The 23,837-nt window shown below is 36.4% G+C and overlaps 1 protein-coding gene across 7 annotated transcripts in view; it reads left to right on the top strand.

Moving 5' to 3' along the window:
* Positions 1-738: 738 nt before the first annotated feature.
* EPHA5 (EPH receptor A5) overlaps positions 739-23,837 on the top strand; it is a 349,250-nt gene continuing 326,151 nt past the window's right edge. For all 7 annotated transcript variants that reach the window (XM_017508673.2, XM_017508672.2, XM_017508671.2 and 4 more), the window contains exon 1: positions 739-2,468. In XM_017508673.2, coding sequence (XP_017364162.1) covers positions 2,288-2,468 — 181 coding nt within the window. In that variant the 5' untranslated portion in view covers positions 739-2,287. The remainder of the gene's footprint in view (positions 2,469-23,837) is intronic.

Here is a 23,837-nt window from a genome sequence, read left to right as displayed (position 1 = left end):
AAAGTGCGACTAAACTCATATTAGTTTTATTACATATTTCTGGGCTTTAGATATCTTAGTTGATATTTTGCTTAAATATTTTTAGGTAACTCATTTATGAATGTAGGGGGGAAGGGAGCTTACATTTTGAATGGTCCTCAAATAGAAACATAAATTTTAACTTTCTGTCTCACTGTGAGGTTTTTGCCAAACTGAGACTGATTCACTGCTATTCCTCTAAATTTGCTTCATCCATTTGGAGCACATTATAATAGAAAGAGCTTGCTTTCAGACTTCTGGGGCCAAAACATTTCAGGCAAAAAAGAAATCATAAATGAGCTTTCACCTCTTTACAAAATTGCACCACTGCTGTTTTATTCTTTCATCTTTATTGCAAATATTAAAAAAAAAAAAGTCATCAGCTAAAGATTGTGAGGAATTTATTGTGAAGATAAACAAGGCTCTACAAATGTCAAAACTCGTGAGCTGACTCACCTTTATTAGGTGTGAGCAGAAACCCAAGCTTTACAGTGGTTACTATACATGAAATTAAATGAGATACCTTTCTTCTAAAATCAGACCTTTTTCTAGTTGCTTTCTCTGCAGCCTTTTGTTTTTTAATGTCTGTACAGTAAAATTGTCCTTCAAATGTATCTCTTTGAAAGAATGAGTAAATCGAGGGAATACACTAAAACAAGAAAAGACCTTAATAGAGGTGAAGCATAGAAAGTTAATTATCTTAACTAGCTTTTTCTGTTTGTAAATCTCTCAATGCACTAGGGCACAATCAATTAAAATAATTAAATTTGTAAAACCCTGAATTTATTTGACCGATGCTAATTTCACTGGAATGAATTACATGTATATGCATAAAGTATAATTTCTAAAATACTGAAACCTTCTATCAATGAAATAAATTACCACCTCTGAAAGTACCTGGCACACTACAAATCTCAATAGTGAAATTCTTTGACTCCTTGAAATCTCCGACAGAGCTACCGCCTCTCTATATACACAACGATTTACTTCTGAAGAAAACGTTGAGTAATTATCCCATTCCAGCCATCAAAGTCTGGGAAGAACCGAAAGGGTCAGCAGCGGTAAGCGTTATGGGTGTTTAAGAAACTAGCCACGGACCAGCAGAGCCTGCGAATGCGCGGCGATGTGACGACAAGGTTGTTGATGCCACAAGCCTGTGAGGGGCAGCAGGAAAAATGCCAGACGGAGGGACCCGCATCTCTAAGGGCCGCCAGCTGAGCTGGGGCTGATCTCGCTTCCGCCTCCCGGGAGCACCAGTCCTGGCCAGCGTCGTCAGGAGGATTCCTCGCCCTAATTATCCCGGGAGGAAGACGCGCCTTTCCCGGAGACCGCTAGGCAACACTCACCACGGCAGCCTCCAGATTACTTCCCTTCGTGGGTGTGTGACTTCGCCGAAGCAACTCACACTTACAGTAGATTCTCACTGGCGAGGCTGCGAGCAGCGGAGGGCGGGGAGCCGGGAGGAGGAGGAGGGAAGGAGGGTGGGAGGCGCTGAGCGGGGAGGCAGAGGAGACGCGGGAGCTCCACACACAGCAGGAGCGCGCCTTGGCGGTGCAGTTTCAACCTCGCCTTCGCAGCCGCTCACACACCGCCTCCTTCCCGAGCAGCGGGAACCGCAGCAGCTCCCGGGCCGCCGCAGCCCAGCTCCGCGCTCCTGCCCGCCGGCCATCGTCAGTCCCTCCCCTCGTCAGCTCTCAGCCCGCAGCGATTTCCTTCTGCCAGCCTCTTCTAACTCTGGATCTTTGCCTTTGCTTGCTGCTCTCCTGTTTTCCACTCCCCACATTTTTCTCAACTCCTCATTCTTCATCCTTAGCCACCCTGCTTTTTTCCTTTTTTTTAAATCGGGGATTTCGACATAAAATGATTTGTCTTCCTTACCTTCGTCCATTTCAACACTGACGACCGCAAAGAAGCTTCACCTTTCCCCTAGTGGCATCTAAAAATTCTCAATCCTTAAAAAGTCTTTTTATAAGGCAGAGGAACAGGACGCGGGACCCTCTCGACACCCTTTGATCCGAGTCCAGAACTGCGCAGGCAACCATAACTAATTCATTTAACCCCACCAAAGGGGAAGGCGACAGGAGCCAGAAGCAAACTTCAGCTGGCTCAGCGGATCCGTGGTTCCCGCATTTGGAGGAGCCGCGTGCCAGAAGGCGTAGGACCCCACGGGGGGACCAGAGGACTCCCGAGTCTCCCTCGGCCGCTCCGCGAGGCCGAAGCGGTGGACTGAGGCGAGCGGGACAGCGGCAGCGGAGGAGGCTCGGAGAAGATGCGGGGCTCGGGGCCCCGGGGTGCGGGACGCCGGCGGCCCCCGGGCGGCGGCGGCGACACCCCCAGCACCCCAACTTCCCTGGCCGGCTGCTACCCTGCACCTCGCCGGGCTCCCCTCTGGACCTGCCTTCTTCTGTGCGCCGCACTCCGGACCCTCCTGGCCAGCCCCAGCAACGAAGGTAGAGAAATGGGGGTGGGGACCGCGGCGACCTGGGGCGGAGGGGCTAGGCGGGGCCTGGGGAGTGCGGGTCCCGGAGCGCTGGACGCTGCTGCTGCGGACTAAATCGCACTCTCATCTCAAATTAGTATTTGTTGTCCCCGTCCGCTGGCCTTTCTCTTCCCTCTGCGGTTTTTGGTTGCATTGTTTGACATTAGCTGCGGAGTGCTGGGCAAGGAACAAGCATGTGGACAGAGACTGGTTGGGGGGCTGGGAAGGTGGAAAACCTTGGGGGAAAAGAGGTCGGAGGTCCGCGCCAGGGGGATGGGTGCGGCTGGGGCTCACTTAAGGCGCGCGGGGAAGTGACATACCGGGCTTGAGGGAGTGGGAACTGTTTGAAGCTCAGCAACAAGGATCTCTGGAGCAGTGGGGCTTTTAGAAGCCGTTATTTGATGCCAGTGATGGGTAAATGTTGTGGGGGTGGCTGAATGCTTTTATTTTGGGGGAAAGTGCCTGCTGGGAGCTGTTATTTAGGGCATCACCAGCTGCTATTCTGGGTGGGTGGCAGGAGCTTTTATTTCTCGTGGGAGGGGTATAGCGAAGGACAGAAGGCGCCCCACACTGTTGGGTGCCCTTCTTCTTGGGTGAGTTAATTGTCACACTCAAGCCAAGGTGGAAGAAGGCGAGGAGGTGGGATGCCGCGGGAGGAGGGGTGGGGGGAGTGTCGTGTCGCTGCTAGGAAGTTGCTGCTAGAACCCACCTGGACATGTCTTAGGGAGGGAAATGACCTGCTTTGGCCAGCACAGAACGGGATCCGGGAGTACCCAGCCCCCCTCCCTACCGCCAATCCTGTGCTCCGGACCCAGAATACTGTCCCTGCCTTTCTCTGGGAGATCGGGGCCGCCACGGGAGCAACACCTGTGTCGCTCTCCGTGCTCCCAGAGCAGTGCTCAGCCCCTCTGCCCGCCCACCTCTTGGACCTGAACCCTCTGCCCCTGGGTTCCCTCCAGCCCTGCTCACTCCTCTCCCACACCCTGACGGCGCTGGGGTCTCAGTCCAAGGGCGCATTTCTCTCGGAGGGGCGGGAACAGCATCTCAGATCCAGATCAGGGTTATTAGGAACTGTCAGCTCCACCATGGAAACATGGAAAAGCCTCCCCCCTTTGGCCAGAAGGTTGGGGTTTCGGTTTGGGATTGTGGATGTGACGCGTGACGCTCAGAACCTTACAGAAATTCCTTTCACTCCTGGGCATGGGACGCTAGACCGGAAAGATGAAGCAGCAGTGGTGGAGTCGTGTGTGTCCTCGTGACTTGCATGGGTTCAGTCTCCACTGTAGGAGAAGGCGCTGAGCTGATATCCCAGCAATGCCAGGTCTAAAGGAACGGCGTGAAAGTAGGACAGATGGAGGATTCCTTACCCCCATCCCATGAACTTTCTGTTTAACCTCTAAGTTTATTTTTTTAAATTCTGATTAAAGACATATGTGTATTTACCTACATTTATCTTTATACATATATAGGTGATCTGTCATGCCTAAGCCGAACAATCGGGCATTTTCCCTTTCTGATAAAGTTGAAAAAGTGTTTATGGGACTCCTAGACCTTTTATGAACACCTTATGCTAAATTCATTCTATTAGATGTCTGGAGGATTATAATAGGGTTAGAGAAGGTTATTTTATTAACTGTCTGATTCCACCGAAAGGGGCATCTTGGTTTGAATTTAAAGAGGTTTAACAGTAATATCATTCATCCGTTCGTGTTTCCGTTGGATTTCAAGTCCTTTCTCCAGGTGTGATGGAAGAGGAGAACTTAGGTGGAGATGAAAAGGAGTCGCTTTGGTTAGAAAATTGGAAGAATTGAATTCTCAGGGAGAGTGACACTGAATAGGAACAAGAGCCAAGACTGTGCAGGGAGGAAGAGGCAGAAAGAAACGGAAGGAAGGGGAAATAGCGCCGGTCTCCTAAGGTGTTGAAAGCAGAGCTCGAATCTTGTGAAACGTAGCCTGGCTGTTGCTACAGATTTAACACCTACAAATTGTATTGTCTTACCTCATCTAGCCTTTCACACAGCAAAACTTAAGACTACAGTGAGATGGGGCTTGGAGATCTAATCAAATATGAGATGTACCTTACCACCTGGTGCTCTGAAAAAGCCTGCTGTTTGGGGGGCACATTTTGTAATGCCATTATTATACTTAATTGGAAATAAAATTGTGTAAATACCTGTCATTATCTAATTCATCCTATCTCAGCTGAGCACAGTTTTCTGTCTTTCCACTTAGTATTCCAGACCTTTATTTCTGCTCTGTGAAATTTGCATTCTTCTCTTCCTTTTGTTTCTCCATGCTATTGCTATAAATTGAGCAGCAGAGTATATTAAAATATTTATTTATGTTAAAATATTTATAAAATGTTTGGGGTTTTTAGAGATTCAGATTAGAGTTTCCCAATTTACTTATTTGCTTCTGGAGGGACTTTGTAAGGTCAGGAGACAGAAATACTTGATGGATATGCTGAACTCATTAATAACTTGTTCTCATATAATTTGCCTTCTGCAACCTATAGATGCTTAGTGATTTCCCAAAGAGTGTGTGTGTGTGTGTGTGTGTGTGTGTGTGTGTGTATTATTAAAAAAAAAAAGGTTTTAAGACATGCAGAATAAATGTGAGTGTACATAGTTGGTTTTCTAGTCATTTCTTAAATTTAACTTTATTAGATATAAACAAGCAGAATTGAACAGAAGAAGCCAAACATGTACCTGGAAATTTGGACTGATATGAAATGTATTTATTTGGCATATTAGTGTGTGTTGGGTAGCAGACAATAAGAGGAAAATTTACCCTTTAGTCTGAATTCTAAGCACTTTATAAGATAAATATATCCTTAGTGGCTTTATTATATTAGTCATCAACTACATGTGGAAGAAACCTTTGACCTACAATATAATATTCAAAACTTTTTTATTATAAAAGATTTCAGAGGCATATTTAGGAACTGACTTCTCTCTGATCAAGAAGGACAAATATTAGCAAGTGTATCTGCAAGTGAAAGTTTAAATACATTTAGTAAGTAAAGGGTTCATGTCCACTGTTATGAATTTTGGAGATGGCCCTGAACTTATTCAGTAACTGCCACTTTTTGCTGTCTGGAGATATATTTGTAAACAAGCATTATTTGACAAGTGCTTTTCACAGCAGGGATTCTTGGCCAATTACTGCTGAACAGCTCTGCATTGAAAATGATTCACCCGCAGTGAATCAAGCTTAATTCATTGAAGCTACAGTCAGTAATGTCCCAGTAAAGTGCTTCTGACAGTTGTCAGCAGTTTGGATTTGAAAAGTCCAGTTTCTTGTCTCTGAATGTTTTGTATGTTTGAGAAAGTGAGAAAGAAATACATAAGGGGGGAAGAAAAGACTAAACTGCTTCAAAAACAATCATGGAATTGTAAATGGTTTCCTTGGAAAGATAAAAAAGGGGAAAAAAAGTTTGTTTTAGGGTTTTTCTTGGCTTATAATAGAACCAGGCCCATAAAATAGATTGGAGGACATAATAGATTTGTAAAACTAAATGGCTTTATTCTGTGGCCTTGTCATCCTGTTGTAATTCATTTCCTTTTAGATAAATCTGCAGGACCCCACAGAAAAAGGACAGTAAAATCATTTCCTCACCAGGACATTACTGAACAAGAAAAGAGAGCTATTACCCCATTTGAATCATAGATTGTTGAAACTACAAGGGAGCATGAATAGTTTTGGCTTTTTGCTTAATAAACCATGAAAAGGAGACCTAAGTCTTGACATTTTAAGCTCTTTTGAGGTAGACAAAGATCTTCTTGGGTGTCAGGGTGACAGGTAAGAGGATTTCATTTCCTCATATAAGACAGAGAAGACAGAGAACAATTTCTGCATTTACAACAAAGATTTAGCTTTGATTTGAAATATTCTTGTTGTAATATTGTCATCTGGAAATACTGTTGGCTGTTTATTCCAATCCACATAAGATATAGTTGATAAGGAATAAAAGGTTCACTTTTTTAACCTAGAAAAACATTATTACTATAACATATTTATATTATTATGCTCTATAAAATGTGACCAGTTAGAGTATCTGTTTTTGTATATTTACATGCAAAATTAATGAAATGATATAGCTATTTATAGCAAACATTTCCAAACTTTTTAATTAAATATTTTATTCAGCACTGATTGGTCCTGTTGAGAAAATAACTATGCTTTAGTTATTTCTACCACACTTTTGCTGATTGACTTTACCACTTGAATCTCCGTTGTCTGGAGTACTTTTTTAAATGTATTTGCTTGAAGGGTAGTTTCTTTTTCATTTGGTAGAAACCTTTCTACCTTTGATTGCAAAAATAGAATGTAATGTGTGTAATTATATTAGCTAACTATAGCTATTCTCCCTTTTATGAGTCAAATTTAATGTTCTTTTTCAAAAGAAAAAATATACTGTTCATATTTCAAAGAAATAATTGCTGAACAAATTATTGATAACTCCTTAGACATTATTTTTTTCAATTTAAATTAGCAGATATTTAATATCTTCTAGTTTACTAATGAATAGCTCCAATTTAAGTTAGCAGGAGTATCTAATTAAAGATTATGACATCATTTTAAGCAATCTTAAAACAGTTCACAATGGTTTTTATAAAGCATCAGAATTAATTGAGGTTTGAATTTCATGCCTTGCTTATTAATCATTAAAAATTGATTGTAGTATTTGCCTTTTATTTTTATTTTCAGTAAAAGTGAATTGTGATTATAAAAGCAATATCAGAGCTAAAAATGTAAAGTGTTACTTAGAAACTCAGAATGATTCTTACTGTTATAATCTAGTGAATATATTTCAGGAGGTGAATGGCCCCCACTGCTGTGCCCTTCTGAGTAAATACATATTTAGTTATTTTATCAAAATTTATGTAATCCTTAGGGTAGATAAGTGTTTCTCAAAGGAGTTATTTTAGTCCGTTGTATACATATACACCTAATGCAGTAGTTAACTGAGCTTAAAAAGTGTATCATATGTTCTATATTAGTGTAATTGGCACCAACATTTCTATGGGTGTATATAAAGGTAGACAAAAAGCAAAATGACTTCTCAAGGCTTTGTAAACACAGATTGAAATGGTTCATATCTTTTAGAAAAAATTATTAGTACCTATCTTTTATCAACAAAATGTATATTGAGTGAGATGCATTAGAGATAGGAAATACATAAAAAACAATAGATTTTCTGATGTATTAATAACAATTTTGAAGGCACTATATAGCAGTTAGAAAACTGACAATTATTAGGTGTTGAAAATATGTTCTAAATAATTGGTTCCATTGAAAATGTTTGTTTCAAAATATGAATGATCTATTTTTAAGTATTTGGTTTTGAAGTTCCAAAACAATTAGAAGAAATTCTTAGGATAGTTTTCTTTATTTAATATTACTTTTAGTTTCTGACTTTCCAGACATTTGTTTGTATTCATTTAATGAGATAGATTTTAAAGTGTTTGAGCAAGGCAAAAATGGAAGCACTGTAGCAATTTTAAATATAAATTTTGAACAACAGTTTATTTTTGACAATCCATTTATTAACATATGCAAAAAGTCTTGTAATGACGAAGTTTTCACAAAAATAGAATCTGATGTCATATAAATTGTAGTGTGAAATAGGCATTTCCACATGAAGCTCCAAATAAATAGTGCTGCAGGTGTTCATGAATATTAAAACTTTATTGGAATTTTCATTTTTCTTTTGACCCTGTAGAATTCCCATATAGAGGATTTCTTCATCGCAATTATTCTTATCACAAAAAAGAAAGATATAGCTCTAATTTTAAAAATCCTATTATCATAACAATAAGAAATATTTAATTAAGTGGTTAAAAATGTAATTCTGATCAATGAATTTCAAGAAGTGGATTTTAAAGTTCCCATTTAAACTATTTTGTTACCGTCTTAAACAATTGTTACCTAATATAATCTGTTAGTGCAAAGAAAAATAAATAGAAAGAAAAAGTGCTATAAGACGCATAAGAATTTGAATCATGTCTGGTGAAATTTGTAGTAATTGAAGGTCTTGTTCTTTTTCTTTTCTTTTTTTTTTTTTTCTAAAAGCTCAAATTTTCATCCAGCATCCCTAATGAGAATCCCAGGTGTTACAAAGTCATAAAATAAAACTGTAATTTAGTAGGTGCCCCTGTTGGAGTTCTTAAAAACTCTGTGGTTTAGTATGATGACATTTATTAACTGTCACTTTAATGTTAGTATAACTTTTGAAATGATTTTAAATTTATAGTGATTTAAAGAAACCAGAACCATAAGCAATGATTTCTATATTTAAAAATTGCCTGAAAAGCCCTTTAAAAAAAAGTGTGTGTGTTTTGCCTTTAGAGTGCCATTTAATGGTATCCCAGTTTAAAAAGTACTAGTAGGTTCTATTCATAAACTCTTCTATATCTCTTCTTTTCCTGCAGGGTTTGCAGTCTTTAGTCTCTGATCAGCTTATATGTTACTTTATTAATATCACTTACATTATTACTTATACTATAGGAGAGCATAACAAAACTTTGTTGAACAAAAGTAGAACCTAGGGCATGCCATCTTTCCTCTGTGTCTCTCAATGACAAAGTGTTCATGCCTTTAATCGTTGTGTTTTTATTAAGCAGAGTGCAATAACTTGCCTGGCTTCTTGGTGTATGTGCCCATGGATGTGTTTTGACTGTGTGGAAAAGTTATGGGAAGGTTGGAATAAAGGGTAGGGAGAGGGATGTCAATGTGGTATCACCACAAACTTGATATTAACAACAGTTTTGAGTATTGGTTTCAGTCTTATTTTTAAGAATATCCCTGCCCACACACATTCTCTCACATACTCACACGTTCTAATTTTACATTTGTTTTATTATGATCCTAGAGATAAAACTCGAGACTAATGACAAAAAAAGAACCCCTAGTTCATTTTGTTTCATACATTTTCTTCCTTCTATTTCTCTGTACGATCTGTTTTGTTGAGTTATGCCAAACACTTGTTGTGTTGGACACCCCACAGATTAAATAATTGGGATTAAAGTCTCTGTGATAATCTTATTATGTTTTAGTTGCTGGACTATTGCCCAGGCCATCTTCTGCATTCATCAAGCTTGTCTTCAGTTCTAAATAAACTAGCCCCACAATTCTGTTAAGTAAATGATTCTGGTAAGAAATTTAAAAAATAAATAAAAAATAAAAATAAAGAGCCAAAACCTGAGGGTTGAAATATTTTGCATATGCTTTGTGAGAAAATGTTCCTACTTGGAAACATGTTTCAGGCTAAGTATTGGAAGAGATAGAGAAAATACAGTCTGTTCTTTTACTCAGAGATGGGTAATGTCTTTTTTCTCTTATAATAATTTTACACTCTTATTTTCATTTGTCATGTCTGTCTTCCTCTCTTCCTCCCTTCCTCTTTCTCTTCCTTCCTCCTTTTATCCCCCACAAAGTCAAAATGATTTAGGAGGGTAAGAGCCCATGCCTGTTATGTTCAAACACCCTCAAGGAACTGAAGATTTCAGATTGTGCATTTGTTAAGAAGATAATATATAGTCTTCTTGCAAAGAAATTGTGGGACTCAATGCCTACAGAATAGATTGTGACAAACCTGGTTATACATTTTTTCCCTTAATTCATACATCAGAAGGGTTTAAGACATCTCTGTCAATTTTGCCTTTCTTATAAGATAGCTAACTTATTTACTCTGCACTGACAGCTCCTTCCCTTTCCAGGATGCTTGTTAAAGTCTTTTCTATGGAGAGGCAAATTCAGTAGGCAGATATGGCTGGCACCCGTTCAGCCCAGGGGTCCACAGCAGGAGCTTGCTGGGAGAGCCAAGTTCTAACTTTCACCCGATGATTTCACCATGTATCCTAGCAGGAAAGGTGAGGCTGACTGCCCAGTCTCGTGGAAAATGACAATGCACTGTCTCACTTTAAGAGTTTCACTCCAGGCAGTGTAGTAATGCCCTACTGAGCCTCAGAAGAGGGGATACAGCCAGACTTCTGAGGCAGAAGATAGAAAGAAAACTTCTGTGTCTGAAGGATTTTAACCACGCCTAGTTTCGAAGCATGATATTTGATTTCTCTAGAAGGAAGAGAGGCAGCAATAACCACAACAAAACTATCTTAAACATACAGATTTAAGTCATTGTTTTTGATTTAAACTTGTAAAGAAAGTAGAGAAAGAATTAGTTGCAGTGGAAGTACAGAAAAACCAACAACAAAAAAGGGAAACAAAAACAGTTTTTAAAACCTGTTTTAAATTCAAAAACAAACACGATTTTATTTTTTGTTTGTGCTAGTCTCTAACACTTACTAACTCTAAATTATTTGGTCCTTATTTATTTATTTTAAACTTCAGTTCAATTATCTGTATTAGGGCAATAATGGTACTGCCTACTTCACATAATTGCTATGGAAAACAAATGAAATGAAACCATTTTCTAATTATTAGAGCACTACACAAATATACGAGCAGAGGAAGGCTGGAAATATAACTGATAAAAAGCCCTCCATGGTCTCTGTGTGTTACTCTTTGTTTGTTGGGTAAGGATAAAAATAAAAGGTTATGTTATTTGTGGGAATTCCATTAAGAAAAGGAGTAGAAAAATATTTTACTTTTACAAGTTTAACAGAAACGTGGATTTTTATGAACACTTTGCTCATGCCTCAAGTGGTATTGAAGTGGCCCATGTCCTTGAGGGTCCTATAGCTTAATTTTTATTAACTTTATGATAATCATGTCTCTTGCGGGATAGTTCAGAATAGGGAGATGTAGAGACCATGAACCCAGCTCAACCATGGTCTTACACAGTGGTAAGAGCCATCCACCTCAGACTCCACATAGTTAAAATGAAGATATAAAGGCACACCCATAAGGCTGCTGTGAAAATAAAATAATAATGTACCTATTAAGTTTCCTAAAGTCAAGTGGGTACACAAACATGTTAGTCCCTGTCTTCCTCCCTTTCTCCCATTACTACATATAGTGCATTTGAGGTATGATTTCACACTCACAGATGGTCATCTTCCTTACATTGTATGGTTAAAGGGAATGTGGGCTGGGAAAACAATCTGAGGAAAGGAATCGATATGCACATTTTCCACGGAACTGTCCAAGGTAAAAATCAACCACCTGACATTGTCTTGATTTTCTGCTGTTTTTTTCATTATTTAATATTGAATATTGGAATTTGATTAGGAAACAAATGGAGAACCATTGGTACAAGCGTTATGGATTGTAAATGTATTTTACCTCATTTACCCTCATGTAGACTGGTAGAGGGCAGATTTTTTTTTCTTTTTTTTTTTTTGCCACAAAATATATCAAGAAATGTCTTCAAATATTTTGAATGTTTAGTCCTATAATAATATGTTATCAGTTTCACTTTTAAATACACACACATATGTGTAAAATGTCATACATATATATGTATATATATGTATATAATGTCATATACATATGTATATAATGTCATACATACTATATATATATATATATATATAGTCCATATAGAAAGTCGTTAAAAGGACATGAAAGATGCTGCTGAAAGTAGATAGTTGAAAGAATTAAATTCTTAGAAATTACTGATATTATAAGTCAACACCTCTACTTTTAGTTTGAAATATATAGATTTCTTATCTGTTCAATTATATGCAGAGTAAAAAATATTACCTGGAAATATAATTGGATTTTTATATTTTCAAAAGATATTAATGTAATTTCATAAAGGCTTATCTTTTTTACTTAGGTAAGCATAAACAGGTAAAAGATAGTTTGGAATGTGTTATATTTAGCTCTGCTTTTAAAATGTATGCATGTGTTTGCAGGCTCATGAATGCACACACCTGTATAAAGTAATAATAACTAACATATATTATTGACTTAACTGTGTGTGGGGAATTGTTCTAAGTGGTTTACATATGTATTGATTTATTTTCTTCAAAACAAGTCTTAAAAATGTATGTGAAGTCTTGGAGATATTTCCTTTCACACTTACTCATAGCTCTGATTTTTTCCCTGTCATTAAACCCTTGATCAGCTGCTAGTCATCATACTCTTACACACTAATTTACCTCCTATTAGTCTTCTCTCTTCATTGTCCAGATCCCCACTAGCACAAGGGAAGATCTGTTCCTGCATATTTTCCTGTTTCCATTTCATGGCATGTATGCTTTACCTTTCCTGTTTTTTCCTGTTTCTCTAGTATATAAGCAATCTAGTTCCCAGTCTCTAGTGCAGATCAGGCACTCTAGATCTAGCCTTGCATACCCCAAATTATTATTATATTAGGAAATATACCCAAAATTATGATTATATTAAGAAGTTTTTTAAAGAAGTGCTATCTATTGCTTGGTAGTATGATCACTACCTCTTGCTTTGTTAAAAATAGTTTCATTCTAACTCATGATGAATTTCATTATTTTAGGCAGCACTACTATTTATAGCAAGAGAGAAGACTGAATGGTTTCCTGGAATACTCACTTTTCATCTCCTGTCCAAGCCAACCCTTTGGGTGCTTTTTACCTCCTTTATGTACAGGGTTATATTAAATATTTTATAATCAACATTATGTTGCTTATATTGTGAAAAAATATGATTCCACATGAATCCCATAAAAGAGCCTGTAAGGCAGATTAGAGGAACTAAATATTATAAATAAGGGAACTGAAAGAAGAGAGTTTGATCTATTAAAAAATTAGAACCAGTATCAAAGCCAACATCTTATTACTGCAGAACCAGTGCAGAATTTTAGCTGAGATATATCAAAATGGTAAAATCACAGGCTCAGGAACCTGGTTCAACTACTTACAGCTGTGTGACTTGGGCAAGCTAGTAAACCTCTCTGTGCCTATGTTTTCTTGTCTGTTATATGGGATGGTTATAACAATATGGTTTAGAATTGAAGATCGAATTCTCATTAACAATGTACTTCATAGGCCGGGCACCATGGCTCATGCCTGTAACCCCAGCACTTTGGGAGGCCGAGGCGGGTGGATCATGAAGTCAAGAGATCGAGACCTTCCTGGCCAACATGGTGAAACCTCGTCTTAGTTGGGCATGATGGCGCATGCATGTAGTCCCAGCTACTTGGGAGGCTGAGGCAGGAGAATTGCTTGAATCTGTGAGGCAGAGGTTGCAGTGAGCTGAGATCGTGGCATTGCACTCCAGCCTGGCAACAAAGTGAGACTCTGTCTCAAAAAAAAAAAAAAAAATTGCTTCATAAAAGTTGTAGCATATAGTAAGTAATATATATGTTAAGTATTACATGTGTTAAAACAGTGTGGGTTGGCACTCTAATATTGAGCAAGGTCTACTTTTCTACATTAGTCAGTGAGTACTGTCTCTGTCTAATATTCACTGCAAATAGAAATGCCAGGAGAAAAACCCTTGACTTCAGTTCAATAGCTCAAGCAGCCCTTCCTTATACCCTGAGTAAAACCTTTCAATGGTCCTCCAGTGCCCTCAGGATAAAAATCTAACTCGAGTCTGAGTACAAAGTTCTCAGTATTTTGCTTCTGGCCCACCTCTCCTTCCAGTTCCCCTTCCCTGCATTCCAAGCTTCTGTGGTGAAGAACTGCTCTTAGTGCAGTGGGATCCTATGAGCTCAGTCAAAAACACTCACCTCTTTTCTTCACTGGATAGTCTGATATTTATGCCTAGATCTGTACAAGATTTTCTCAGGAGTGTGTGCCCATTTTTATTCTAGATGTTACCTGTCACACTGAGATGGAATTGTGTTTTTGCTTGTCTGTACATTTCTGATCTTTGATGGGAACAGATATCTCTGTAAAAAGTAAAGGTAAACCAGAAAAAAAAAATTCTCTTCTGAACTGAGAATCACCACTGAAATAGTATAATTTTTCAAAGAAGGCAAGTTAGTTCCAAAGAAACTGGCAGCAAAACCTCTCCTCTTTTTTTTTGCATATACCAATGTATCAATATAAAGAAGCCTGCCTGTCTGTAAACTCATTGAGAGCCAGCTCCAATGCTTTGCTATTCCATATGGAGCATCTCAGTAAAGCATGTTATAATCTATACATTTCTGTTTAGTGAACAAATATTATTAAGTAACTTATTTGTTTCTTTAAAGTCACTGCTGTTAAGTACACCTAGTCATACTTGATGACTATATTGTTGCTGAAGCCAACATAGCGGAAGCCACCATAGCTCTTTTCACAAATTCCTAGCTAATAGAGTTCAGAATCCCTGGGACTGTAGTCTTTCCAAAACTGAAAAGTTACCAACTGAAAGATTGTATGATTTGCCAACCAAAGCAAGCTAATTCCAAGAAATTTGTTAGTAGAATACTGTATTTTAGACTTACCAAAAGAATAAATGAGAAGAAAGTCCTACTGAGATTAGCAAGCTGCTAGAAAACAATTAGTAGATATCTTTTGGTCACTATACCTTTGTAATTTAAGCAACTGCAGCTTTCCCAAGATCCCTGTTTTCTTATGATAAATTTTCCAAATTCCTATAACTTGAGCTATTAATAGCCAAGATATATATATATTTTTCTGCTTAGTATATTTTAATTTTACCTCCAGAAAAACAATTGATATAAAACATGTGTTTCTAAATGGTTTAAATTTCATGGGAGCGGAAGATTTACTCTTTCATTTGTTCTACATTTCCTGGATTATTTTGACTGTCACTTACTTTATGAAGTACTTTAGATTTACAAGCTGGTTAGAATTCCTAATATTGCAGGGAAAATAGAAAAACGATGTTATTAATGGTCTGAATAGAATAGCATTATAAGAGATTTATACGTAAGAAAAATTAAAATGTATGATAAAGGTTTTTTAAGTACAGTTTGGTTGGCATCTGGTTAGTGTTTTTAAGACTCTGTAGCTCTGGGTTGCACTCATTTTGCTAGAGATTATATTTATCTAAATATAGTTAGTATTATGATTTTTATTTTATTTATGCATACCATCTTTCAAGGAAGGAATAATGTTTTATAAAAAGAGTATGCTTCGGCCAGGCGCTGTGGCTCATGCCCATAACCCCAGCGCTTTTAGAGGCCAAAACAAGCATATTGCTTGAGCTCAGGAGTTTGAGACCAGCCTGAGCAACATGGCAAAATCTTGTCTCTACAAAAAATACAAAAAATTAGTCGGGCATGATGGTGTGCACCTGTAGTCCCAGATACTTAGGTGGCTGAGGTGGGAGAACAGCCTGAGCCCTGAGAGGTCAAGGCTTCAGTGAGCCATGATCACTCCTCTTCATTTCAGCTTGGGCAACAGAGGGAGACCCTTTCTCAAAAACAAACAAACAAACAAATATATATATATGTTTATATATTTTTATGCTACATATAAATGTAGTATACTACATATAAATAGTATGCTTCATGAGAAAATAAATGAAGATAAAAATAATATAAATACATGTATAAGGAAACATGGAAAACTCATATCAAGAAAATCTCACTATCATCAATGCTAAAGCAATTATATAGAAAATTTAAGTATAAGATTTCAGTTACACAGTTCTCACTTCCTGGTAGAAAATCTGTCAATGCATCGGGAAACTAACATTTTTTTTTTCCAACTCTGAGGTTTAAGAAAAGCTGTTATAGTAGTGTTTTTGTTTGAAGGATGCCATGAATAATATTTTTATTTTTCACTGATTATCTGGTGGACTCTTGTATTAGTCATTGTGGAAAGCCATGGACATAAAGCTAGCAGTGGTTTTAGGGACTTTTTTGTTTTTTTAAGCAGCAGCAGCAGCAGCAGCAGCAGCAGCAGCAGCAGATTCAAAAGAAATCACTGCGGAAGCCCAATATCTAAAGCAGAGAATTATTGGGTTTCCTGACTATGTTTTTGTCTCCTCTTTTCATCCATATGCTTGTACCTCTGAGACATCTTTTTAGAACCTCCAGCCCATTGTGAGCTCAGTTTAAAACCTACTGTGTAAAATATAAAAGGAATGTTGTACAAAAGATCACGGTGATATAATCCTGACTTGTAACTTTCTAAAAATCTGCCTAAAACAGAAATTATAATATCTGGTAAAGTTTACTTTAAACCAATGGTCCCTAACCGAGAGGTGCTCATTAGAGCCAGTTTCAGAATATTGTTAATTATTCTATGTCTGGACCCACCTAAACTTATGGAATCAAATTGATTAAAGCAAATTCTTTGGAAACCTATACTTTTGCAACCTGGGATTCTATAGTTCTGTATATGTATGTATGTATATATATATATATATATATATATATATATATATATATAGACAATATGGTTTAGAATTGAAAAGATTGAATTATCGATAATAATGTGCCTCATAAAAGTTCTAGCATAGTAAGTAATATATATGCCAAGTATTATATGTGTTAAAACAGTATGGTTTGGCACTCCGACATTGAGCAAAGTCTACCTTTCTACATTAGTCAGTGAGTCCACATGCACATATATATATAAATAAATATATATTATATGTATATATATCCCTAAATGCTAAATGTTAACTTAGATAGTTATCGCCTGAGAGTCTGATTTAGGAGATTCAGATAGATGACTTCACAGGTAATATAAATTCAAAGGAGTTTCTATTCTCAGGGCCAATCAGTTAGAAGACTGAACAATCAACAAGATACTTCCTGTTTTATTTACTGATGTATCCCCAAAGCTTAAAATAATTTTTGGCAGTTAAGTAGATACTCAGTAAATACTTGTTAAATGAATGAACCCTTACTGTATGTGTTATGTTCCATAAAACTTGAACAAAAGTTAAGGCAGTAAGTTGGATTTTCTCATCAGTTGTTTATGTATTATCTGCAGAATTTTATTAGGTTACAAATAGAAAAACTATCCAACAGTGGCTTAAAATAGGTTTTTTTTTTTTTCAATAAAGTAATTTGGGGGTAGATGTCTGGTGGCTTGGGTTCTGCGGTTTAATAATGTCAAGACAGAAGTCTGTTTTTCTTGGTCTTACTCTCATGCTCACTGTGTTATGTTTTCATGAATGCTAATGCATCTACCAGTATCATATTCAATTCAGAATAAGAAAAAAGGAAAGAGAAGCACCAATAGCCTTGTCAGCAGCATTATTCCTTTAGTTTAAACAACAAAAGTTTCCCAGAAATTGGCAAGCAGATTGCTGTCCAAATTTCATTGCCAGACCCACATAACAAGGCTAACAGATTTAAGAGAGGCTAAGAGAATAGCAAATGATAATCATTGTTTGCTAAGACCCCTCTGATCCACACTCTGGTATGAAGCATATCACTGAGATTATGATATTAAGGAAAGAAAAAGAATGTGAGTAATTAATATGCATAAAACAATGTCTGCCAAATATCACAGAAAACTGAATGTACTTTTATTTTACTTCATTTATTTTATTTTTTATTTTTATTTGTAACCTTTGAAAAAGGGCAAACAGCCAACTACTGCAGTCATTTTGTGACCAAAAATAGATTATAGTACTAGATTAGCTAGGCAAAAATGATTAATACTACAAAAATGTTATATAATATTAAGGTGTATAAAGCATTGTATTTTAATAGACTAATTTAAAAATATGTTCTTACTGTCATGACCGTCGGTAGTTATTTTGAGATAGATAATTCGTTCTGGGAACTAAAATGTTTGTGATCGGCCACCTAAAACCATTTGGCACAATATTTGTACTTTGTTAGTCTTTTGCCTGTATTACTTAAAATATTGACTAATTTTCAATGATGAAACGTTAACCAAAGATTTCTCGTAATATCATCTTTAAAAATTTTAGATAAAGAATCATTATGGAGGGTTTACATTAGTATTAAATTTTGACTAAACCAAAAGACTGACATGCAGTAATGACAAGTTGTCAGCAAAAATTTGGGTCACTTCTTGTTTTATAAGCAGGACTACTGGGTCATTTAGTTGTTTGCCTATTTTTGGTACAACCCATCACTTTAAAAATATACTGTGATTTTGTGAAAATTTCTGTCTCCTGTAATCCTCATTTATACTCCCCTGAAGTCTGGAAAGCTAATTATTATATAGGTTGTTTTAAAGATTGGTATAATTCACACATTTCACCAAGGTAAGGATTTCTTCAAAAGAAAGAATCAGCTTTGCATACATTTTAAAATTCTGTTTTAATACAGTAGTTCTTAGTGTACCATTTGCCTTTTGAGGACAAATTCATATCTTATTTCACCCCCATTAACATGCTTAAAGCAAAGTGAACAATAAAATTTAAAAAAAATAGAAATGAGGGTTTATTATTCCTTTGTTGCTTACTCTTTTACTTCCTGGAATCTTGTAACTAACTTTTGAAAATTTGATACTAAAACGTGATTTTTCCAGGAAAAACTAATATCTGTTATGTTTAGATTGATATACCTGAAGATTTTCATCTGATGTACAATATAATGAGAGCATTATGGTGATGCTGGCTTCTGTAAAATACAATTTTCAGTCATTGATTTAATAAAATTCATTGATATAAAAGATTAAGATACAAAGGTTCAAAAGAGTGAACCTTTGTATTTTACAAGTCAGATATTAGGGCAGGAATGATATAGATACAAGAGAAAGAGCTTCAGAGTCACATATACTTGCATTTAGATTTCAGCTATGTGCTTATTAGCTCTGGGACCTTGGGCCACTGCTCTGTTAGTATTTTTTGACTTCCATTTCCTCATCTGTAAAATGGGGAAAATAATATACTAAAAGATCATTGTTAGGATTAAGTGATATAATGTATACGAAGTATAGAAACATAAAATTTTGTTTCAGTCACTGATGTTACAGACATGAGAACTGAGGACCTCAAAGTAAAATTATTTCCTCAAGATCACACAATAGCAGAACCAGAACCATAGAACTCATGAGTATTTGCTATGCAGTGAAGCATTCCCAAAGTGAATTGCGAATATGCACATTTATTTCAAGTAGTGAGGACTTAACAATTTTTTTTGAAGGAAACAGCCTCATATTATCTATATACATAGTAGGGTGCAATTAAGCAGTTATTATGTGAAGTATTCTGTGATATAAAGATTTTCAAGTCTCATATCATCTAATGTTGGCTTTTCTTTTTAGAATAAAAACAATATGTAAGATTAGACAACTTTGGTTGCCGTACCTGACAAGGTAGCCACCAAAAACCACATGGTGTTGCTCTTTTCATGCAATATGTTCTGTGAATATAGCAGACTGCTCGTTAGTCCTAATTTAGCGGTCAGTAGACTAGTGTATTAGCTTTGCCTAAGCACTTTGTACAGAGGAACCAGTGGATACTAACTCTGAATTCCTTTCTACTATCTCCCTGGGCTTACGCATTTTTAGACTATTAATTCAAAATACTTTGTATATATTTTGGATTGATTTTTGCTTCCATCATAGTCATATGCTTTATGGTATGAATATTCTACTGCTTAAGTTTTGAAGAGCAATGCTATAACTTCTTTGTGTAATTATGGTGCTGAAAAATACTTTGGGGTAAATTAAAGATGAAAATATTTTGTAACAAAAAATTAAAGGCACTCATTATTTGCAGTAAACAATTAAGCATAATATTAAGATCTAAAGGAACAATAAAAATAATCTCTTAGAAATAACTTCAAAGATAAATAATGTGAAAATTTAAGTGACTAGTTTTTAAATGTCATTAGAATTCTGTGAATACACTTTTTGGATGTATTAACATGATAGAAGGAGAATAGACACTGGAATGGAAAGATAGGTTGGCCTTCAAGCTCTGCCAGTTACAAGTTGTATCAGTTAGTATGTCTTTCTCTTCAAATAACAGCAAATAACTGCCCCTCTGGATTAAGAAACAAAATTGATTTTTTCTCATATAAAAGCAATTCCTAAGAGAGGCAGGTTTCAAGTTTAGATGGATTAACAACTCTATGATATAATTTGGAACTAGATACTTCCCATCCCTTCACTCTGCCAAACTTAATCTGTAAGCTTTGCTCCCCTGCTGACTCTACTTATTTTATCTCGATGACTATATCAGTTCCAGGAAATACATCCATACCCATCAACATTCAAGGCAGTCAGGAGTTTTCTTTACTAATATTTTCTACCAAAATTCCCTTCCTTTGCAGATCCCCTTCACAGATCATTGGAGAGAACTGAATCAATAGTGGGACCACATAATTGGAATTGAAATAAGTTCATTTTTGCTGAAATGGGAAAATATAGAGACGAGTAAGCTTGAAAAACTGGAAAGAAAAACCCTGGAAGGACTTATGTTAAAATAATAAGACAATATTACAAGATTGAAGTAAGAGAGTCACATGATTATATTGGTGGTTTACAAAGGTCTTTCTGGACGCAGTATTTTGAAGAAATTGTTAGGAATTATACCTTTTTCTGCAGAGAAAGCCACTAGGAGATTTTTCAAGAGAAAAATTATGGCAAGGATTTGACTAGACTGATTATACTGTGGAATGAAACAGAGCAGGCAATTTAGAGAGTTAAAATCAGTGAGATTTGGTCAGTGATTCAATGTGGGGGTAAAGGTGAGGAAAGGGTGACTCAGACATCTGGATAGAGCAATTAGCTCTATGGCATTGCACGTATTGAACTAGGGATCATGGGAAGACAATTTTTATTTTTACTTCTATATACAGAAGATACTTTATTCCTTTGGGGACAGGCTGAATTTGGGGATGATTACATACCATAAATGTGTTAAAACCAGCAGGCACTTTTAGAAATGTATAGGAATTTTAGGAGAGAGAGATGTATAAAATAAATGGAATTGTGTGATCATTAACATTTAGATTTTAACTCAGAAGTTTATGAGCTCCTCTGGAGGAGTCCTTACATTGGGGGAACATGCTAATATCTCCTTTAAAACCAACCATCCAGCCAACAGAAAGTAAACATATGAGCCATTCTCTATCCTTAATAATCTGATTCGATATGCATGGACTAGCACCAAGACTTAGTTCTTTTAAAAAGCTTGTTTAAAATTTTGGTGTTAAGTTTTAACTAAGAATTTTTGGTTTAGTGTGGGAAGAGAAGACAGTCTACACAAATGAGGCATTGATCAAAATCGAGGTTTGAAGGGATGGTGCAGGAAGAATAGCTTATAAAGGAAAGAGGAAGAAATAGCTAGAGATGTAGAAGAAAACCACAGGAACCTGTTGTCACTGAAGATGGAAAGTGAGAGTTTGTCCATGATGGTCATGACCAAATGCTACCAAAAGATAAGACAAATTGGGAGCTCAGAGCTACGCAATTATCTCTAGTGAATTTAGTAACAGAGGTTTTGGTAGAATAATGGGGGTTGAAGCCAGATTGTAATAGATTAGGTAAGGGCTGAAGAAGATGTGAGAAAATAAGAGATATGGATGTTGACAATTCATTCAATAATTTGAGTTATGAAAAGGACAAAGATAGGACATTCACTGGATGGGAATGTGAGGTTTATTTCTGAATATATTTTAATGAAAATCTTTAGGAAATACTTTGTGGTTAATATGCAAAAGGCCTAATTACCCAAATATAGGTTTGTCAGGTAATGTTGACAGCTCATTTGGGTTCATCGTTTACTTAGAATGAAATCAGTCTCTGGTTGTGCAATTTTTATCAAGCTAGGTTCAGCTGCCATGGTTCATGTACAAAGAAGGTAGGTTCATTATTGATTAGAGTATTTCGATGTCCAGGGAAATAGGTGGCTGTCATAAAATGACCTAACATTTAGGTCTTAAGTGGGGGGCAGATTTGGCTGCAGGAGACAATAAGCAGGGCTCGTGGTCTGTTGATAAGGTCTCAGATACTGCTTTATACAGAAATTGCCTAGTTGAGCACCTGACATATAATAAGCATTCAATAAGTATTTCCCCATATTCTTTTTTTCTAATAAAGTCTATGAATATGAATTGCTCAGATTTGTCAAATAAATACTCTTCCATTCATTGTCTGTGAAAAATACAGTTGGTATGGCTTCCTGCCTTCGAGAGAAGGGATGCCAGAAATCATAACACTTGTAAACCTATAACATAATTTTTCCCAAATTTACAAATCTAGTTTTCCAATGGGAAACACATGTCCTCTTTCTCTGCACTCATTTTGTAAACCATTTTTTGTTCCCTGCAGCAGTTGTCAAATTATAAAATTTAGCCTGAAAGCAAGAAATCACATCTGTGCTGAATAGGACCGTGGAGAGAGACTGGACAGCTGTATATATGGGGTTTGTTCCCACAGATTAGTTAAATGTGTATTGCAATTGAATCCAGTAACTTTTTTGATATTGCTAAATCCAAGTGAATAAGCAAGCATCCATCAAAAGTCTGTTTTATGCAATGGGACTTTGATTCAATGCCTTTAGAGAAAGAGAAGGCCATCCAATCTGTAACTAGCCCAAATTATTATCTTTTCATACTATAGTGAAGGTCTGACATTATAATTGTGTTTGTTAATGTGAAGATAATAGAAAAAACAGAAACAATATAAGTAACAATATGCCTTCTAATTGTCTATCTTCATGTCATCAAGGATCACACATTCTCTAAACGCCTGCACACTGATGGTGGATGTGGGATCACATGCCCTTGATCTGTCTTTTGACTCTTCAATGTCTGAAAACACATTCATTCCAATGTGTCTGTTTCCTGGGGAATCTAATACATTTCCTGCTCATAGTGACTTACGTTGGCAAATTGTTAAGGAAAAAGTGGTGGAGTCAAAGGGATATAGAGCAAGTTATGAATGTTTGAAATTGATAATCACTGAAAAGCATATTTGTATTATTAATGTAAACTAAACTTTAATTGTTAGAATGTGGAGAAGTTGAGGATTTAGGAATCCTTTTATGCGTATTCTATTTTATTCATTTGTTCTTTGCTGTCCTTGAATCTTAACAAAAATAACGAGTTAGCAATCCTCTGCTTTTTCTGAAAGTAAATTTTCTAAAGGCTTTCCTCTATTCAAGAAAGCATTGAAATTGTTAATGTGTAGTAATAAAATTAAAGCATACTGAAGACTATTTTGAGTTAGTTTCTTTTATAATCTGTTACTTATTTGGGCATTCAGTTAAGTGACTTTTCCTTATTAAAAAGTTCCTGTATTAGTATTTCCCCATATATAAACTTCAGGAATTTGGAATTTAGTACATATTCATTGACCCCTTTAAAGTTATTTCTCCTGGAGAATCAGTCTTCTTAATTACTGATTAAAATACTAATACCAACCAATAGGTCCATCTTCATTGTAATTATACAATGGCTGAGGGAAAATCACTTTGAAACCTGTCTCTCAGTTAAATTGTATGATTCTATTTTAAAATATAAATAATAGAATAAAAACATTTTCATAAAATCTCTGATATCTAATGTCTTTTAGAGTAACTGTGGTATCAAACACTTCCTTTAATTATATTC

This window comes from Cebus imitator, unplaced genomic scaffold, assembly GCF_001604975.1.
Source record: "Cebus imitator isolate Cc_AM_T3 unplaced genomic scaffold, Cebus_imitator-1.0 Scaffold398, whole genome shotgun sequence".
NCBI lineage: Eukaryota > Metazoa > Chordata > Mammalia > Primates > Cebidae > Cebus > Cebus imitator.
Note: the sequence above shows the minus strand (reverse complement) of the source record. Positions and strands in the feature narration are given on the sequence as shown.